This window comes from Grampus griseus (assembly GCF_964374135.1).
Source record: "Grampus griseus genome assembly, chromosome: 8".
Classification (NCBI taxonomy): domain Eukaryota; kingdom Metazoa; phylum Chordata; class Mammalia; order Artiodactyla; family Delphinidae; genus Grampus; species Grampus griseus.
Window position 1 is genome coordinate 100,504,729 of NC_139002.1, and position 16,860 is coordinate 100,521,588.

The 16,860-nt window shown below is 54.6% G+C and overlaps 2 protein-coding genes across 7 annotated transcripts in view; one reads left to right on the forward strand and one right to left on the reverse strand.

Moving 5' to 3' along the window:
- DDB1 (damage specific DNA binding protein 1) overlaps positions 1-4,054 on the reverse strand; it is a 31,283-nt gene extending 27,229 nt beyond the window's left edge. Inside the window, exons 1-4 of the mRNA XM_082659966.1 lie at positions 3,802-4,054; positions 2,480-2,628; positions 1,312-1,428; positions 756-977 (exon numbers count right to left, since the gene is read on the reverse strand). Coding sequence (XP_082516092.1) covers positions 756-977; positions 1,312-1,428; positions 2,480-2,628; positions 3,802-3,862 — 549 coding nt within the window. The 5' untranslated portion in view covers positions 3,863-4,054. The remainder of the gene's footprint in view (positions 1-755; positions 978-1,311; positions 1,429-2,479; positions 2,629-3,801) is intronic.
- A 78-nt stretch (positions 4,055-4,132) lies between these two features.
- Positions 4,133-15,838, forward strand: TKFC (triokinase and FMN cyclase). Of its 6 annotated transcripts, XM_082659694.1 has the most exons (20): positions 4,133-4,451; positions 5,613-5,728; positions 6,143-6,282; positions 7,700-7,889; positions 8,138-8,312; positions 8,843-8,953; positions 9,028-9,209; positions 10,495-10,573; positions 10,851-10,940; positions 11,713-11,747; positions 11,824-11,908; positions 12,001-12,090; positions 12,622-12,738; positions 13,078-13,197; positions 13,370-13,507; positions 14,281-14,387; positions 14,492-14,595; positions 14,708-14,741; positions 14,845-14,931; positions 15,291-15,838. In XM_082659694.1, the coding sequence occupies exons 6-20, from the start codon at positions 8,860-8,862 to the stop codon at positions 15,450-15,452; spliced, it is 1,524 nt and encodes a 507-aa protein (XP_082515820.1). In that variant the 5' UTR covers positions 4,133-4,451; positions 5,613-5,728; positions 6,143-6,282; positions 7,700-7,889; positions 8,138-8,312; positions 8,843-8,859; the 3' UTR covers positions 15,453-15,838. The 6 variants fall into 6 exon arrangements, with proteins under 6 accessions (XP_082515820.1, XP_082515817.1, XP_082515819.1 ...); XM_082659691.1 differs by lacking the exon at positions 8,138-8,312; XM_082659693.1 differs by lacking the exon at positions 8,138-8,312 and having other exon boundaries at positions 6,204-6,282.
- Positions 15,839-16,860: the final 1,022 nt, after the last annotated feature.

Consider the following 16,860-nt stretch of genomic DNA (forward strand, 5'->3'; position numbering starts at 1 on the left):
CATCAGTATTTCCAATACTTAACACAGTGTTTAAAAAGTGTTTACATGCCCACACCCAGTACTTAGACTTGGACTAAGCTTTCTTCCATCATTTATTCAACCACATGCTAGTGAAATAACCTCATACTGTATGGCCCTTTGTTAAAAGGCTGAGATATCACCAAGATACAAGCATATTAGTCTGGTGCTCTGCCACCCTGCCCCCACCCCACACCCCCTCAACAGATCTAGCCCAGAGAACAGCTGCCCAGGATCAGCTCTACAAAAGTTTTAGGCACAGACTAAAATAGAAGTCAAGAGCCAGCGGTCACCAGAAAGTGAGTGCTGATCAAAATGCACCTCTTCTTGGAAGACACATAAAGCATCCCCAAGACATTTTCTCATTGCTTGTAAGGGAATTTCCAGATCATTTCTTTAGAGCTAAGTTTTAATAATCCCCTAGCATGCCAGCAAGAGACAAAGTATAAACTGGGTCACCCTATAAAATCTCCAAGGCCCAAAACCAGAGTGTAATCTCAGGATTAAAGCCTGCTACAGGCCCCAGACTGCTTCCTGCCTCCACGATAAGTACTTCTTCTCTCAAGGTGCAACCAAAACCTGACACATATTAATTATATCATTCAAAACATTTCAGGACAAATACATTAAACACTTCTACCTGCCCTACCATGACGTCCAGACATTCTGACTGGCAAAAATGGACTCCCACTGTGCCAAACCATACAGCTTCTCCCTCTCTCCTCCTGCTCCAGTACCTGGTAGACAAAGCAGATGGTAGGTGCTTGGCAACCATATAGGAACTTGACATCAATAACATGCAACTCCTCCAGGCGGATGTTAAAGGCCTTGAGCTCTTTATTGTCCCGGTCTAGTGGAATAACCTTGAAAAGGCCATCGTAGAGTCGCAGGCCAATCATTCGGCACTCAGGGTCAATGATGCCAATAATGCCCGTCTCTGAGGGGCGGCCGATTCGGTCCTGAGAAATAAAACTGGGGTTAGGAAAGAACCTCAAACACCTAGAGTAACAGAAAACGCTGCGCACCACCTTCCCAGGGTGATTTTAAGAGTGGCAGCAAAACCAGTGGCGTCTTCTTGACATGTCAGGACGCCCAAATGTCAGTGTAAGCCTTTTTGCAAAACACTGAATCTCAGTGAATTATTACCTTCTCCCTTGGACTCTGAGTAAACTGCAGAAGTCCTTAGTGTTTTCTCCTTGTTTCTCTGATCACACAGAGAGAGAGCTGCCCCAGCAGTACAATTTTCTTCACCAAATCATGACAACCCTACCAGGAAAACTCTCATCACCTCACCTGGACATTGCCATGAGCTCGCGTTATGATGTCAATGCTCTCGCCACTCTGCTTATACTCCAAGATGCAGGCATTGTACTTAGCTGTCAGGATAAACAGTAGGTCCTTGCTCTCCCCCTGGAAACCAACATCATACTATCAAAAGAGGTTTGTTTTGAAAACAGGAATACTTGTCTAGCCTTTAATCATCCTTTAAGCATATTAAATTCTTCAAGAATTTTCTTTTCTCCCTGAAAAAACCCACGGTAAGTATGTAACACACACTAGTTACGCACACACCCTAAGGGTGTGTACAGAAAGGCCAGAACTGAAGCTGGTAAACATCTAGTCCACTTTCATGATTCTTCATCTCTGCTCTACATATAACATATTCATCTAGTTCCACGTCAGCTAATCTCAATTACTCCATTCAAATTCTGAAAGATGAATGTAACGCCTCCTCTAATCCCCTCCAAGTACTTGGACAAAGAAAAAAAAATGTGAACAAAGGAAGCTGAAGTGCATCTATAAAGTCTCTCTCACTTATTAACACAGACCCCAACAAAGTGAGTATTTTGTTCAAAGGGTTATAATTTAAATTTTGAACCCACTGCTTCCCCATCAGATTCACTTACAGATAGAAACGGTCGAATTATAATAACAATAATAATTTGGTGATGTGTTAACAGTGAATGCTTGTTAGGTGCTACGTCCTGTTATTAAACCACTTAATCCTGACAATAACCCAGAGGACTGGATACTGTTATCCCCATTTTGCAGATGGGGAAACAAGGCTCTGAAAGGTTAGATGACAACCAAAATTAGATTTAATAAGGAATAAAGCCAGTACTGCCCTAACTCTAGAGCCTACTCTCTGAATCACTATGATGACCCACAGGACGGTGACCCACATTTCAAACTGCTTTAATAGTCCCTTCTAAAAAGTCAACTTGATTAAAAAAAAAAAGTCAACTTGAAAAATTTTTCCCTAGCAAATCTCTCCTTCTGTTTCTTGGAAGCTTTTTAAATTAGAATATAAATTGAAATCTGCCATTCAAAAAGAGAAGAGTTTCTCTCCTAAGCCTTATTGCACCCATCCTAAGCAAGCAGTGATGTAAAACAACGTAAACCCGACTACAACTAACAGTTCTCCCTTTGTTGCTGGGCCCAACCAACCCAGAGCACTTACCTTGGGCCTGAAAAGCTCCATGACGGCAATCTTCCCATACATGCCCACCTCTTTGACGGGTCGAAGCCCCTCAGCAGTGACCACATAGATCTCTAATCTCGTATTTTTGGCAATCAACAGGTTCAAGTCTTCAGCTGAAGTAAAGTGTCCTGAAAGAACAGATCCTCTAATCTTTGAAGCCAAAGCACTATCTAAGTGATCCTATCACTTCTACCTAAAACCTCCTGAATTCTCGATTTACTGCACGTATTTCTCCGGTTCCCTCCATTCACTCCCTTCTCACCAAATCCTCAGAGTCTCACTTCACACGTTCAGGAACGCTACTTCCCTCATCAGATTAAGAAACTGGACTGGGCCTAAGAGCAGCATGTCCTTCAACTGCCAATGACTGTGAAAACCCTTCAGATGGCTCTGTGCCCTCGAATTTCACTTTTCCTATCGCAGTGGCCGACTCATACTCTAATTAAGGGATGCTGGAGAAAGTGTTTCTTCTTATTCAGTCCAAATTCGAATTTTCACAAAATCTTTACCAAACAGACTAGATCAAACGAAGAGAATTCTCAGAGCTTTACCTTAAAACCTTGTTTTGTTTGCACCTCTTGCCCTCCCAGCAGTCTACCGAAACCCCATCCACAGTCCTTCATAGCCTCCAACTCTCCAACAACAGTTTTCCTTCGGAATCATGATTCGGATTTACATAAAAATACAAGTTTGAGAGCTTCATATTCTGTTGAGAACTTGGTTCAAGATGATTATGGCTGGGTTCTGGACATCTGCGTCCTTAACAATTCTTGCATAAACAAACAAGGCAAACCCAGCACTGGGCTGGGCCATTCCAAACCCTCTTCTCCAACAGCTCCCTCTTGTAAACAACAGCCCCAGGCAAAGCGGACTCCTCTCTTTCGGGTGAGTACGGACATTCCTCACATCCCTCCACCTCCTGCACCTCCCAGGCTCCTGCCCCAAAGTCGCCATCATCACCGCCCCTTCCCCCCTAACCACACGCGGCCAATCTCGCGGCCCAAGCAACACCGCACAAACAACTCACATTCCACTCTCTGTCCCACTGGGCGCGTCCTGTCCTCGAGGCCAAGTGACCTCCGAGAACGAAAGGGGACCCTCAAGAGCAGCTTTTACTCCCCCAAAGGCGCGTGTTGAGACAGCTTCTTTTAAGCCGTGGGCTGTGGGAGGTCCCTCGGCCGCCAGCGCCTTCCATTCCCTGGGCCCGGTCCTGGCGGCAACCCGGGGGCCGCGGGCTTCCCTAGGCCTCGGTTCCCCCCAGCTCCCTCCCTCACCGGGGTCTCCTGCCCTGGCAGCCTCACCGGTCACGCAGCCGTTCACGGCGGTGGGCTTCTGTGCCGTTACCACGTAGTTGTACGACATGTCGAGGCCTGGGGCAGCCCAGCGGGACTCAGGCGAAACGAAAAAAAGACGGACACGAGCAAAGAGACAGGGAGCCCCCACCCGCGCGCGGCGAACTCCACGGCCGCTGTCTCCGCCCCAGAGACACGTTGCAGGCCAGAGCGGCCGGGGCGCGGGGCGTCACGGGACGGGCTCACCTGGCCTCTTGGAGGACTCAAGGCGCCGAGGCGGCCAACCAAGGGAGGCCCCGCCCCCAGAGGCCCCGCCCATCTCCTACCGCCCGAGCTTGGAGTACCCGGATGAGGGCACCCTGTCGGGTCTTTGGGAAGCAGCGGCTGTTCCCGAGGTGGTGGACGCTGGGGAGAGCTGGTCGCGGAGGTGCACCGACGCCGCCTCCTCCTCCTCCTCCTCCTCCTCCTCCGGAGCTGACCCGCCGACCTCATCCCTAGTCCGCGCCCCTCGCCCGTTCCCAGACCCCGTCCACTCCATCTTCCTTGCTCCAGGAGCCTTCGGGGTTGTTCCCCCTTCTGGAACCGGAAGGTACTGCAGAGGCCTAGAGAGAGGGGAGGAAGGTGACATCAATTTGTGCACCTCGCAGACTAGAACCGAGGTTTGTATCTCCTTTCCCCTAGCTTTCCCAGTACCTCTAAACCCAACCCTGCCCTGACCCTAGATTGACCGATCACTCCGCTTCACCTGGCATGCGCGGGGGGAGGCACTTAGGCTCTCCCCTCTCCCCTTTGAACTTTGTGTTTGTGTTTGAGACTTTGTGTTTCAAGGGCCAAGCAGGCCACTTGCCCAGCACAGTTAGTCCCCCCGTGGCTGTGCAAATTCTGACCTCAAACACAAAACCAAAAATTCCCTGGTGAGAACCTTAGGGACCCAGGAAAGCAGTCAGCCCTGCAACTTACAGGCCGCTCCACATCAGACAGGCCCTGCAAGGACTAGGAGGAGAGCCACGTGGTTTGAAGCACCTGCTGCAAGGCCACAGAGGAGGCAGCCCCCATTTTACAGATGAGGAAGCTGAGCCTCAGGGGAACTGGTTTACCCAAGATCCGCCAGTAAGAGACAGAGCTAGGTGCCGAGGCAGGTGTGGATTCTTTCCACTGCAGACACATGCAGTGAGCCCAAGACCCTGGATGACTCCAAGACGCCTCTGAACCTGACTGAACCGAAAGGAGCTAAAATGTCGTTGCGGTTTACTGTGTGGTTTTACGCATCTGGGACTTTCTGCCTTGCTTTAGAGGCATTGAATTATCAGTAGAAAGAACACGGGATTTATAGAAAAACTAAACATAGGTTTGAGTCCTGGCTCCTAACGGTATGACCTTGGACACATCACCAGAGCTCTCTGGGTCGGTTTCCCAAAAGCAAAATGGAGTCAGACTCAGCCGTCACCTTCCTGGTGTGGTCCCAACACTGACAAGAGCAAGCGTGTGAAGATCTTTATGAATGTATTCACTGCATGCGAGGCCTGTGTAATAGATAAGTTACTCTGTGGGTAACTTTGCCCCTTGGTGATAAGGTGGGCACCACTCGTGAGCATAAGGCATCTGTGTGCCCAACGTGGATCAGTCAGTGTTCTGGCAGCCAGATGCAGGCATGAACCTTGGTCAACCCCATGCTCTTCTCCATCCCCAGCTCACATTCTAGAGTTTGGACTTGGGTCAAAGTCTGGGGCAGCTCCCTAATTACTAGGGCCCTGAAAGCACAATTGTGCCAGAAGGCTGCAAGCGCCTGCAGCAGCTCACGCTGTTACCCCCTCTTGCAGATACTGCTTGTCACCTTCACTGTGCTCAGGCCCGGTAGCACCCACGGGATTGCCCGTCCTCCGGCAGCTCAGTGCAAAGGTGTGAACTCAACTTCCTTCAGAGCCTCCCCACCATGGTGAGTCCCCTGAGGGCCAGGGCAGAGGAAGGGCACTCTGGTCTTGGGGCAGTAGGGGTGCCAGCCCTGGGCATGTTGGAGTTCCTTGCTCCCTGACCAAGAGATGCTACTGCCTCCTGAGGTTAAGAGAGAGGGTCATCCTCCGTCTCAGGGCCTGACTTCCCTTCATTTCCCAGCTGGGCCCAGCCAGGCCTGTGGCTGCAGCCTCTGAGTCCCTCCAGGGCCCATCTGCCCCTGGTCTGGGTCATGCCTTTAGATTAGAACATTAACAGTTGCCTACTCTGTAATAGACAGTACCAGTCACAGGAGTCGTGAAGAAGGACCTGGTGCCTCTTCCAGAGCCTTGGGCATGTGTGGGCTTGTGGGATCTACACTCACTGCAGGAGGCTCAGCATGCCCCTGGGCATGCCCCAGGCCCATTCTAGAACTGATCTGGAGGAAAACAGGCCTGGGCAGACCTGGGTTCAAATTTCAGCCTACCACCAACCAGCCATGTGACGTTCTACCAAAGACTTGACCTCTCTGAGCCTCTTTCCTCATCTGCAGTTTAAAAGGTGAGATGTTGATCAGACCAGGATCCTAGGGGCCTCCCATAGTTGCCTGGTCGACTTTTCTTTCTTTTTCCATCCCCTCAGGCCACTGGGAACCAAGGATGGCACCGGACCCCAAGCCCTCCTCTAGCTCTGGTTCAGGAATGGTTGCAAATCCCAGGCAGGATAGACTGTCAGGGATGGCAAGGGAGCACGTTCTTGGAGGGTGGTGGTGCTGGAGACTGGGCTTGGAATTGAGACCCACTCTCGACTTCATTGCGTATTCCAGTCCCTGGCAGGCTCTGAGAGCCACAAGCCCGTGCCCTTCCTAGGACAGGACCTCTGCCGCTCTCAGCCTCCCTTCAGCCCCTGGGGAGAGCAGCATGATAAGGCCAAAATGGAACCAGCTTTGGAGCCAGGTGGACCCGGTCACTTGCTGGCTGTGTGACCTTGGGCAAAGTCATGTAAATCTGCCTGTTTCTTCACTGGGCTAATTTTCCTCCATAGGGTTGTTGGAAGATTAAACGAGATGTGCTTAAAAGCACTTAGAACAAGGTGTGGCTCACAGTCACTGCTCTGGCCCCCGCCAGACCCAGGAAAGGCCAAAGTTTGCATGAAGGAATGGGGTTCTGGCAGGTTTGGGGAAGGGGCCTCCGGGAAAGCTCAGCTGCAGGCTTCCCCCAGGCCACCAGGCGATGCTGGTAGCCTGGCCCTCTCTGACCCTATTGGGCACCAGTTTCACTGTTTGGGACAAAGGCGGGAGCGGCACACAGTCTACAGACCTCATTCAGCTAGCTCCAGCTTTTCAGAGCTGGTTGAAGAAGGGAGTAGCTCCTTTGCATTCAGTTTTTTGCTATATAGCGGGCATATACTCTAGTTATTAAATCCCTATTTTGCAGAGGAAGCAGATGGGTGTGGGCCCTGTCTGGCCCCCTCCCCTGGCACAGGAGCGCCAACCTGGGGCTTCTCCTCCTTTGACAGAAGGCTGTTGGACCCCAGTTTTAAATTTTATTTTACTTTATTTATTTTATTTTATGTTTTTGCCGCACCGTGCGGCATGCAGGATCTTAGTTACCTGACCAGGGATTGAACCCACGTCCCCTGCAGTGGAAGCTCGGAGTCTTACCCACTGGACCGCCAGGGAAGTCCCCCAACTTCATTAATTTTTTTATACTCGGAACTCCAGTTACCCCATTTTCGTTGTATCAAAGTCATTCTGCAGGATAAATTTAAGCCATAAATTAGTTACTGAATAAGAAGTTGCAAAATAAGAAATCATGGGAACATCCACCTTATAAAAAGATGCCTAATTCAAGGAACCACTGTTGCCTGGAGTTCCTGGGTGGGTGTGGGCTGGGGTGTGAGTCATAGCAACGTGGCTGGGCAGGATGGGGCTGCCCTGCCAACTCTACCAGAACCTCGTCCCACTCCTCTCCCACAGACCTCCAAGAAGCTAGTGAACTCGGTGGCAGGCTGTGCCGATGACGCCCTCGCTGGCCTGGTGACCTGCAACCCCAACCTGCAGCTCCTGCAAGGCCACCGTGTGGCCCTCCGCTCTGACCTGGATAGTCTCAAGGGCCAGGTGGCACTACTGTCAGGTGGGGGCTCTGGCCATGAGCCCGCCCATGCCGGTGAGCACCCTGGGCCAGAGGTGGCAGTGGGCTCTGGGCAGAGTGGACGGGGGGCTCCTGGGAGATCTTTGGTGCTGTTAGGAGGTTCAGGACAGAGCCTGGCCCAGAGTCAGGAGCCCAGTCCTGGCTCTGGCTCGCCCACTCCCTTGAGCTGTGATCTGGGGCCAGTCGTGGCCTCTCTCTGTGCCTCAGTCTCTCCATCTGTAAAAGCACAAGGTGGGGCCAAATGACCTCTCAGGCCTTTCCAGCTCTGATAGGTGGTGATTCCGTGAATCCTCCTGGCCTCCCGGGCCCAGCTGACCTGCCGTCCCCTCCTCTATGAAGCCTGCCTGACTTTTCCAGCCTAGCGCAGTATTCCTCTTCCCACCGTGCATTTTCACATTCAACATGGACAGTCCTGGATTGTTTCCTGTTTAGTGCCAGGCATGTGAACTCTCCATGAGAGCTTGGGGATGGGGGCATGGGGAGGGGTAGGGACCAGGCTTTGTATCCTCTGTATCTTTCCTGTTTCTCTCTGGCAAATTCATCCATCCACTCAGCAAACATTCATGAGCAGCTGTTGTGTGCCTGGCACTGTCTGGCCACTAGGGGCGCAAAAGTGACCCAGACAGGCAAGGCGCCTGCCCTCATGGAGCTTCTATTCTCCTTTGGGGAGACAGAAGCCAGGTAAACACATAAGTGAAAGAGATCATTCCAGAGCACGTAAGTGAGGTAGTGAAGACAGGAGAGCAGGCTAAAGGGACAGCAAGTAGCTGGACATGGGTGAGTGACTACTTCAGTTGGGAGGTCGGGGAAGGCCTCTCCAAGGAGGTGATAGATCTGGGGAGAGCAGCGCAGGTACTCTTCTGCACCAAGTGCACAGTAGGGCTCACCAAACCATGAAGCCCAGGAGCGTGGGGAGCCCCAGGGATTGCAGGCACAGGTCCCCACCCAACATCCTCTCCCCACCTCAGGTTTCATAGGGAAGGGGATGCTGACAGGGGTCATTGCGGGAGCCGTGTTCACCTCCCCTGCAGTGGGCAGTATCCTGGCGGCCATCAGGGCAGTGGCCCAGGCGGGCACAGGTAAGCCTGGCATGCGGGAGGGGCCGCTGTGGGGAGCGCGAGTGCTGATGGAGCCCTACCGACTGCTCCCGCAGTGGGGACCCTCCTCATCGTGAAGAACTACACTGGGGATCGGCTCAACTTTGGCCTGGCCCGGGAGCAGGCCCGGGCGGAGGGCATCCCTGTGGAGATGGTGGTCATCGGGGATGACAGCGCCTTCACCGTCCTGAAGAAGGCAGGCAGGCGTGGGCTTTGTGGCACAGTGCTCATACACAAGGTGAGGGTCCCCTCCTGGGACACCACTGGCCAGCCCGTCCCAGCCCTCTCTCTCCAGGCAGCACCTGGTGCTGGACCTTTCCAGCCATCTATCCCACACCCCAGGAAGCCACTCCTTCCGCAGCGCTCCCTGATCCAGGAGGGCCCCACCATCCCCAAAACCATGTCCGCCCGGATCCAGGCATTCATCGTCCCGGCCTCTTCCCTGCCCTTCCCCACCTGCAACCATCGCCCCGTCCTGGTGACCCTGCTCCCCAGCGCCTCCAAACACACATCCTCCTCCAAGCCCTGCCCTTCCTGTCTCAGCCTCGCTTCAGTGCTCATCTGCTCGCGCCCAGGTGGCTGCAGCTGCCTCCTCAGCCGGCTCCCCTGCCTGCTTCCTGCCCGCCCCCCAGTCTCTTCCCCACACCACCCCACAGGTGTCTTTCAAAAATGTGTATCTGACCAGGTTGTTTCCCTACAGAAAGCCCCCCAGGGTTCCCAGAGTCAACCCAGGCTCCTCGGTCAGGCGCCCACCACACTCGTGCCCCTCCTCCCTCAAGTTCCTCTCCCATCATCCCTGTGGTCCCCTCATGCTCCATTAACACCAGTTCTCTGTACCACTGGGCTATGGCTCACCTTTGGGGCCTTGCTGCTGCTGAGTCGTTGGCCTCGAAAATCCTTTCCCTGTCCAACCTCCCTTTGGCCTGGCTGTGTCCTACTATTCTGTGGAAGCCCACCTCTGACGTCTCTCTCTCTGGGAGGTTTTCCCTCCCACCATACCAAGCACGCTATGGCCCCCTCCTCAGTGTTCCCATAACACCTGTCCATCATCGGATTTGCCACCTCGCGTGAAATGTTCAGTTTGTGTTGTCTCTTTCCCCAACCCCTTCCCAGACCGAGTTCCTTCAAGGTAGGGACTGTGACTTAGACACCTTTGTTCCCCTTTTCAGCATATACTAGACGCTTGGCAAAAAAGTGGGTAGGTGGGTAAAGTGAGCCACGGTGTATATGCCATGGAGAAAAAACTGTAGGCTAGGAATTGGGAAACTAGCCACCAACTGACTGTGTGACACTGGACAAATCATCTCCCCTCTCTGGGCCCATCTCTCCATTTGTAAAGTTCCTCTGGCTCTGGGATTCTTGAATATTCCTGGCAGGTGCCCTAAGTGTGGCAGGCCAGGTTGATGGGGCAGGACGAAGAGATTCCCTGTTCCCAAATAGAAATTCAGCTCCAGCCTGTCCTCTGCCCTCTAGTGGTACAGTGACTCCTTTCCCGTTGGGGGCCTATCTCTGTGTGGGTGCAGGTGGCGGGTGCCCTGGCTGAGGCAGGTGCGGGGCTGGAGGAGATCACAGATCGGGTGAGCGAGGTCGCCAAGGCCATGGGTGAGTGCCGGCCCAGGGCTCGGGGAGGAGGCGGGGGAGGTCGAGGCCCCCCCTTGGACCAGGAGCAGGTTCCCAAGTCACGCCCCAGGGGCTGAGGGAGGGTCTCCCTGCGGGAGCTCCTGAGAACAGCAGCCTTGGGTCCCCAGAGCCAGGTTTCTCTTCCATCACTGAGATGAAGCGTCTGACAGCTTGTCTCGGTGAAGAGGCTTCCGAGGCATTGCTGCTGCCTGACGCCGAGAGCACAGCGCTCGTCCCTTTCATACCTCATTTCTCTTAGGAACCCTGGGAGTGAGCTTGTCCTCCTGCAGTGTGCCGGGTTCCAAACCCACCTTTGAGCTCTCAGCCGATGAGGTGGAGCTGGGCCTGGGTAAGCTTGTGACCTCCGCCCCCTCCCCGGTCCAGCCATGCCTGCTCCCTGGGTTTTTCCCTGTCTTCTGCCCTGGGAGCCATGTACCTGGTCCTGCTCACGTGGAGCCATCCCTTAGGGGGTCTTAGTATTTTTAAGTGAGTGCATGAGGCCCTTCTGGCCCAACGTGCCTGATTTCTACCAGCTTTGCCCTCCACACGCAGGGCTCTGGCCACAGGGGCTCTGTGCCTTGCCCACCTCCTTGCCTGTGCTCCCACCATTCTCAGGTACCCCTGCCCCTGCCAAGATGCAGCCCCTCTTTCAAGAGCCGTTCAGAGGCCACCCCAGCTGCAAAACCTTCCCTCTTCCTCTCCTGTGCTTCCCAAGTGATGGGCAGAGGCCTCAGCTGGCCTCTGTGACTGCCTGTAGTTAAGCTACTTAACTAGTTAAAAGTTAAGGGGACTTCCCTGGCGGTCCAGTGGTTAGCACTCCACGCTTCCAATGCAGGGGGCGCGGGTTCGATCCCTGGTCGGGGAACTAGGATCCCACATGCTGCACGGGGCAGCAAAAAAAAAAAAAAAAAATTAGAAAAAAAAAAGTAAAGTTCTGGCTCTCTCCACCACCAAGCCAGAGACGGTGTATTTTTCATTATTTTGTCGGTTTCCCCCCAGCCCGCACTCCCCACGTCCACGTGCTTAGCCTGGTGCTGAGCACTTAGAAAATCCTTGACCAGACCACACTGAGCGAATCCCCAGGCCCCGAGCAGGTCAGCAGTGCTTGCATCTATCCACAGGGATCCACGGGGAGGCTGGCGTGCACCGGATAAAGGTATGTGGACTTCCCAGCGAAGGTTGGCCCAAGACCAAGGCCCCCAACTCAGCTCACTCCCGGCTCCCTCTGACAGATGGCGACCGCCGAGGAGATTGTGGCGCTCATGCTGGACCACATGACGAGCTCCTCCAACGTGTCCCACGTGCCTGTGCGGTCCGGTGAGGGGGCTGTCACACTGTCTCCCAGCCTTTCCTCCCCCTCTGGGAATGGGGCCCAGAGAGTCTCACCTAGGTGTCGTGTCTGCCCACAGGCTCCTCGGTGGTGCTGATGGTCAACAACCTGGGTGGCCTGTCATTCCTGGAACTGGGCATCATAGCCGACGCCGCCGTCTGCTCTCTGGGTGAGCCCCACACTGAAGGGGACCTCCTGACCCCCAGAGCTTCTTCCTTCCAACCCTTTGAAGCTGGATGTAAGAAAAGCAGCGGAGATAGGGTCTTGCAATGGTCCAGAGCATGGGCTGTACGCGTTTGTCAAGCCCGAGTTAGACAACGGTCCCTCTGCCACTTACTTGCTGGGTGCCTTGAGCCTGTTTCCTTGTCTGTAAAGAGGGGGTAATAATAGTCCCTGCCTTATAGGGTTGTTGTGCGGATGAAATGGGATTAAACGTTATGTAACACACTTAACACAGTACTTGGGACGTGGTAAGAGCGCAGTAACTGAGACTACTTATCTGCCCCTGTAGCAGGGACACCTCCAGGGAATGTGGTCATTCAGGGTGTCACTGAGGGATGCCCCAAGCAAATCTGACCTCAGAGCCCCAGCTCCCAAAGTTCTTGTTTTTCTCTTACTCTATTTCTTTCTCTGATGCTCTGGGGGTAAGTGCCCGTCCTTCCCTCCTTTTCTCACACACTTCCACGCTCTGGTACTGCAGAGGGCCGAGGGGTGAAGATTGCTCGTGCCCTGGTGGGCACCTTCATGTCAGCCCTGGATATGCCTGGCATTTCTCTCACTCTTCTGCTGGTGGATGAGCCCCTCCTGAAACTGATAGGTGAGACCTGGAAGCTGGGGTCAGCGAAGCCAGGGGCCCTTGGAGCTGCAAGGAGCCAAGGGGACTTGGAGAGACCCCATCAGGGCTGACCATGACAATCAGGACCCTGTGGGGAGGCCCTTTCTGGCTTCCCCAGCCTTCTCCAGCTCTCACTTGACTGTGAAGGAGTGGGTATTAGGATCCTCCCCCGGGGACCCTCCCCTCTCCCTTGTACACAGTAGGCACTCAATACTTGCTTGTTGCGGTGGAGGGGACGGGGCCACCAGGTGGGGAGTCCAGGCCCCACTTGATCCCTGGCCGGCCAGCCTGTCTCTCAGAGAGTCATCCTGCTGTCCCTAGATGCTGAGACCACCGCCTTGGCCTGGCCTAACGTGGCCAAGGTCTCGGTGACTGGGCGGAAGCGGTGCCGGGCTGCCCCCGCCAAGCCCCTGGAGGCCCCTGATTCCACTGCTGCAGGAGGTACAAGCCATGCTGTTGGGGAAGGTGGCCCCGGGCTTTGGCCTGAGGCCTAAAGGGTGCAGGGAGTGCAGAGGGGCGTGGAGGGCCCCTGGCGCCCATACCTCCCACATGGGTCACGTTTGGCTGTGAGAAGGGCCGGGCAGGCCTCCTTCCCACTGTCCTCCGTCTCCAGGCGCAGCCTCGAAGCAGATGGTGCTTGTGTTGGAGCGGGTGTGCGCCACCCTTCTGGGCCTGGAGGAACGTCTGAACGCCCTGGACCGCGCTGCCGGCGACGGGGACTGTGGGACCACCCACAGCTGCGCTGCCAGAGGTTGGTGCCAGGAACCACCTGGGGCAGCAGAGGGGGTGGTGTGGCACACTGATGGTGACATTTTGGCATTTCATGAACCAGAAGGATTTCAAAAACATCTGGAGTGCTCACGTGGGGTTGGCAACTTTTATTTTGCCAAGAGAGGTCGTTCACAAAACCTAGCATCCCTTTCACCTGTTTTCATAAAGGGACACTTCTAACACTACAAATGTAGGAAGGTTGTTATCGCAGAATAAAATGTAATATTTTACAGTGAATACAAACTTTAGATTATTCTAAAGGGAAACTCATTCTGTTCTTATTTTTCTCAGCCGAACCAGACTAGGGAAAAGTTCTTAATTATCCAGCATCGTTGAATCAAGAAAAAAGTATTTAGTGCCAACCACAGGTCAGGTGGTGCCCTCGACTCTATGGATAAAATAGCGAGCAAAGCAGATTAAAATCACTGCCCTCGTGGCTTATGTTGTGGTAGGAGAGACAAACCACGATCAAGGTAAATCAGTAAAAGACAAAAAAAAAAAAGAAGCAGGGACGCGAGGAAGCATCATCACCTGCTGGGTGACCGTCGAGGTCCCTGTCCCTGACCTGTTCCCAGCCCTCTCCAGACTGCAGCGGGATATAGAGGGACTCTGGGAGTCTCTTCATGTTGGTTCCCTCAGCCCCTCCCAGCACCCATTCCTTCCGGCTGGCAGCGAGGCCTGGGTACTTGGTTGGAATCCAGGCAGATGGCAGGGTGGGTCTCTGAATTCCTCACCATCTCTCTCTGCCTTCAGCGATTCAGGGGTGGCTGAAGGAGGGCCCACCCCCTGCCAGCCCTGCCCAGCTACTCTCCAAATTGGCCCTCCTGCTACTGGAGAAGATGGGAGGCTCATCTGGGGCGGTGAGTGCCGGCAGCCCCCGGGGGCAGAGGGCTGACATGGACGGGTCCTGGGTTGGCCGAGGCCTGGGCCAGCCCCGTGTGCTCAGCATCCTGGCCCTCCCCAGCTCTATGGCCTTTTCCTGACTGCAGCGGCCCAGCCGCTCAAGGCCAAGACTGACCTTCCAGCCTGGTCCGCTGCCATGGATGCCGGCCTGGAGGCCATGCAGAAGTGAGCCAGGGACCTGGGCCTTAGACGGGGGTGGGCTCGGGGAGGTGGTTGATGCCACCCACCCCCAAAGTGATTGCCTGCAGGGAGCCTCATTTGTTCTCTTCCCTGCCAGGTATGGAAAGGCTGCCCCAGGGGATAGGACTATGGTATGTATCTGGCCCAGCCCTTCCCCCTTTTGAGCGTAGAAGCCCTGAAGGCCACCCTCAGTGGCAGGGCCTGTCCTCAGCCCCTCTCCTTCACCTTGTCCAGCTGGATTCTCTGTGGGCAGCAGGACAGGAGCTCCAAGCCTGGAAGAGCCCAGGGGCTAATCTCCAAATCCTGAGCAAGGCAGTCAAGGTGAGTGAGGCTGGGCCCAGCCACCCAGGGAGGCAGACTGAGAACCACCAGGCTCCCATCTCCATGCGGCCTTGAACAAGTTGACATCCTTTCTGTACCTCAGTTTTCTTCTTTACAAATGGAGGACAGCACCTGCCTCAGAGGGTTGCTGTGGGACGGAAAAGATACGTAGGGCGCCCACACAGGGTCTGGGACATAGCAGGCCCTTGGTGAATGGTGGCCCCTTGCCTTGCTAGCAGTGTGTGGGATGTGACCTCTCCACCCTGGTGTCAGTGCTGGGACAGAAGGGGCCGGGGTCCATGGCAGGAAGGAAGCCTGGTGGCTGCTTCTTGAACCTGCTCCACACCCCCACCCCTCAGAGTGCAGAAGCCGCAGCCGAGGCCACCAGGAACATGGAAGCTGGAGCTGGACGAGCCAGTTACATCAGCTCCGCGCGCCTGGATCAGCCAGACCCCGGGGCGGTGGCGGCCGCGGCCATTCTCCGTGCTATCCTGGAGGTCTTGCAGAGCCAGGAGGCATGAATGCCTCGCCGGGCCTCAGGGCCTCACTCACTGCTATGCCCAGCCGCTGCTGTCACTTACTTGTACCTTAGAACTGTCGCCCTCCCACGCCTCTCGCCCTTGGTCCCTGTCTTGTGAGTTCAGTAGGAACTCCTCAACCAGCCTGCAGAATTCCTCCACTGTAGAAACTGCAGGCCCAGAGTGGGTCACTGACCTTTCCCTCTTCAGGGAAGGGGGAGTCCTAGGGTCACCCGGCTCTGCCCCCAGCCAGTTCTGAGCTTCGATGATAAGGCTTTTCCCTAGGTGGCAGCACAATCTTTAACTGGCAACTCTCATTTGGTTTTAAGACTCCCTGTGAAAGGTCTTCTGCACCTGAACTGAGTGTGAAAAAGCAAGCCAATAAACCACATTGACGCAAAAGAGCTGCTGCTTCCTCTAAGGGACCTTTATCCAAGCGTGTGAACAAGTGGGCCCACTACCGCCCCCGACTAAGACCTCACCCCACCACTGAAATGCTCATCTCCCATCTCCTACCGCCTGAGACCCAAAGGCAGGGTCTGTGCAGCTGGGCCAAGTCCACTGGGATCCCCATTCCTGTGCTTCCAGTGCACACACCACACCTGATGGGTGTGCTTTTCTCAGCACTAAACTAACAGAATTCACTGATTCTTCAGGAATCAAATGGGCAAGTGGGTCTCCAAAAGGAAAAGAAATCACCATATTCTAAGGCTCAGTGGTAGGACAGAAACTGCCCAGGCCAGCCCATGGGTCTCTCTAGAGCCATCACTGATGGCCCCTGGGAGAGCACGAGGGGCTGCTGAGTCTACGTGGTGTGTGGTGGAGACCGCACAGCGCACACCTGGCCCATACTTGGCGCAGGGGGGCAGTTAAAGGCACTGGCATGGATTCACTTTAGACATGGATGTGACTTTGAATCCTGGTTCTGCTTCAGACCAGCTACATAAACTCAGGCCTATTATTTAGCCTCTTAGAACCTGTAAAATCCGAACGGTGCCGACCTCATGGGCACGTGGCAAGGACTCAAATGAACTGGTGAGGATAATGGCCTCAGCAGTCCAGGGGCTTACTCACTGGGAGTTACCCGTATCACCGATACGTGCATCCAACCCCTTGAGTCGTCTGCTCTACCACCAGGTGGCCTCAGCTCATCACACTTGGAAGGGGGCCACCACTTACTTTGCCCAAACTTGGCTGCAGGCTTCCTCAGCCCCTCGGCTTCCCTATTTCTGCCCAGGGTCCCCTGTCCATCAGCCACACCACAGGTCCCTGAGCACAAGGCACAGTTATCAGTGTGCACAGATGCACACACCCAGCAGCTGGGAAGGAAACTGGCATCAGACACCTGGGCTGTGGATCCCAACTCTGCCACTTCCTGGCTGGGTGACCTTGGGACAAGTCACTTACCCTT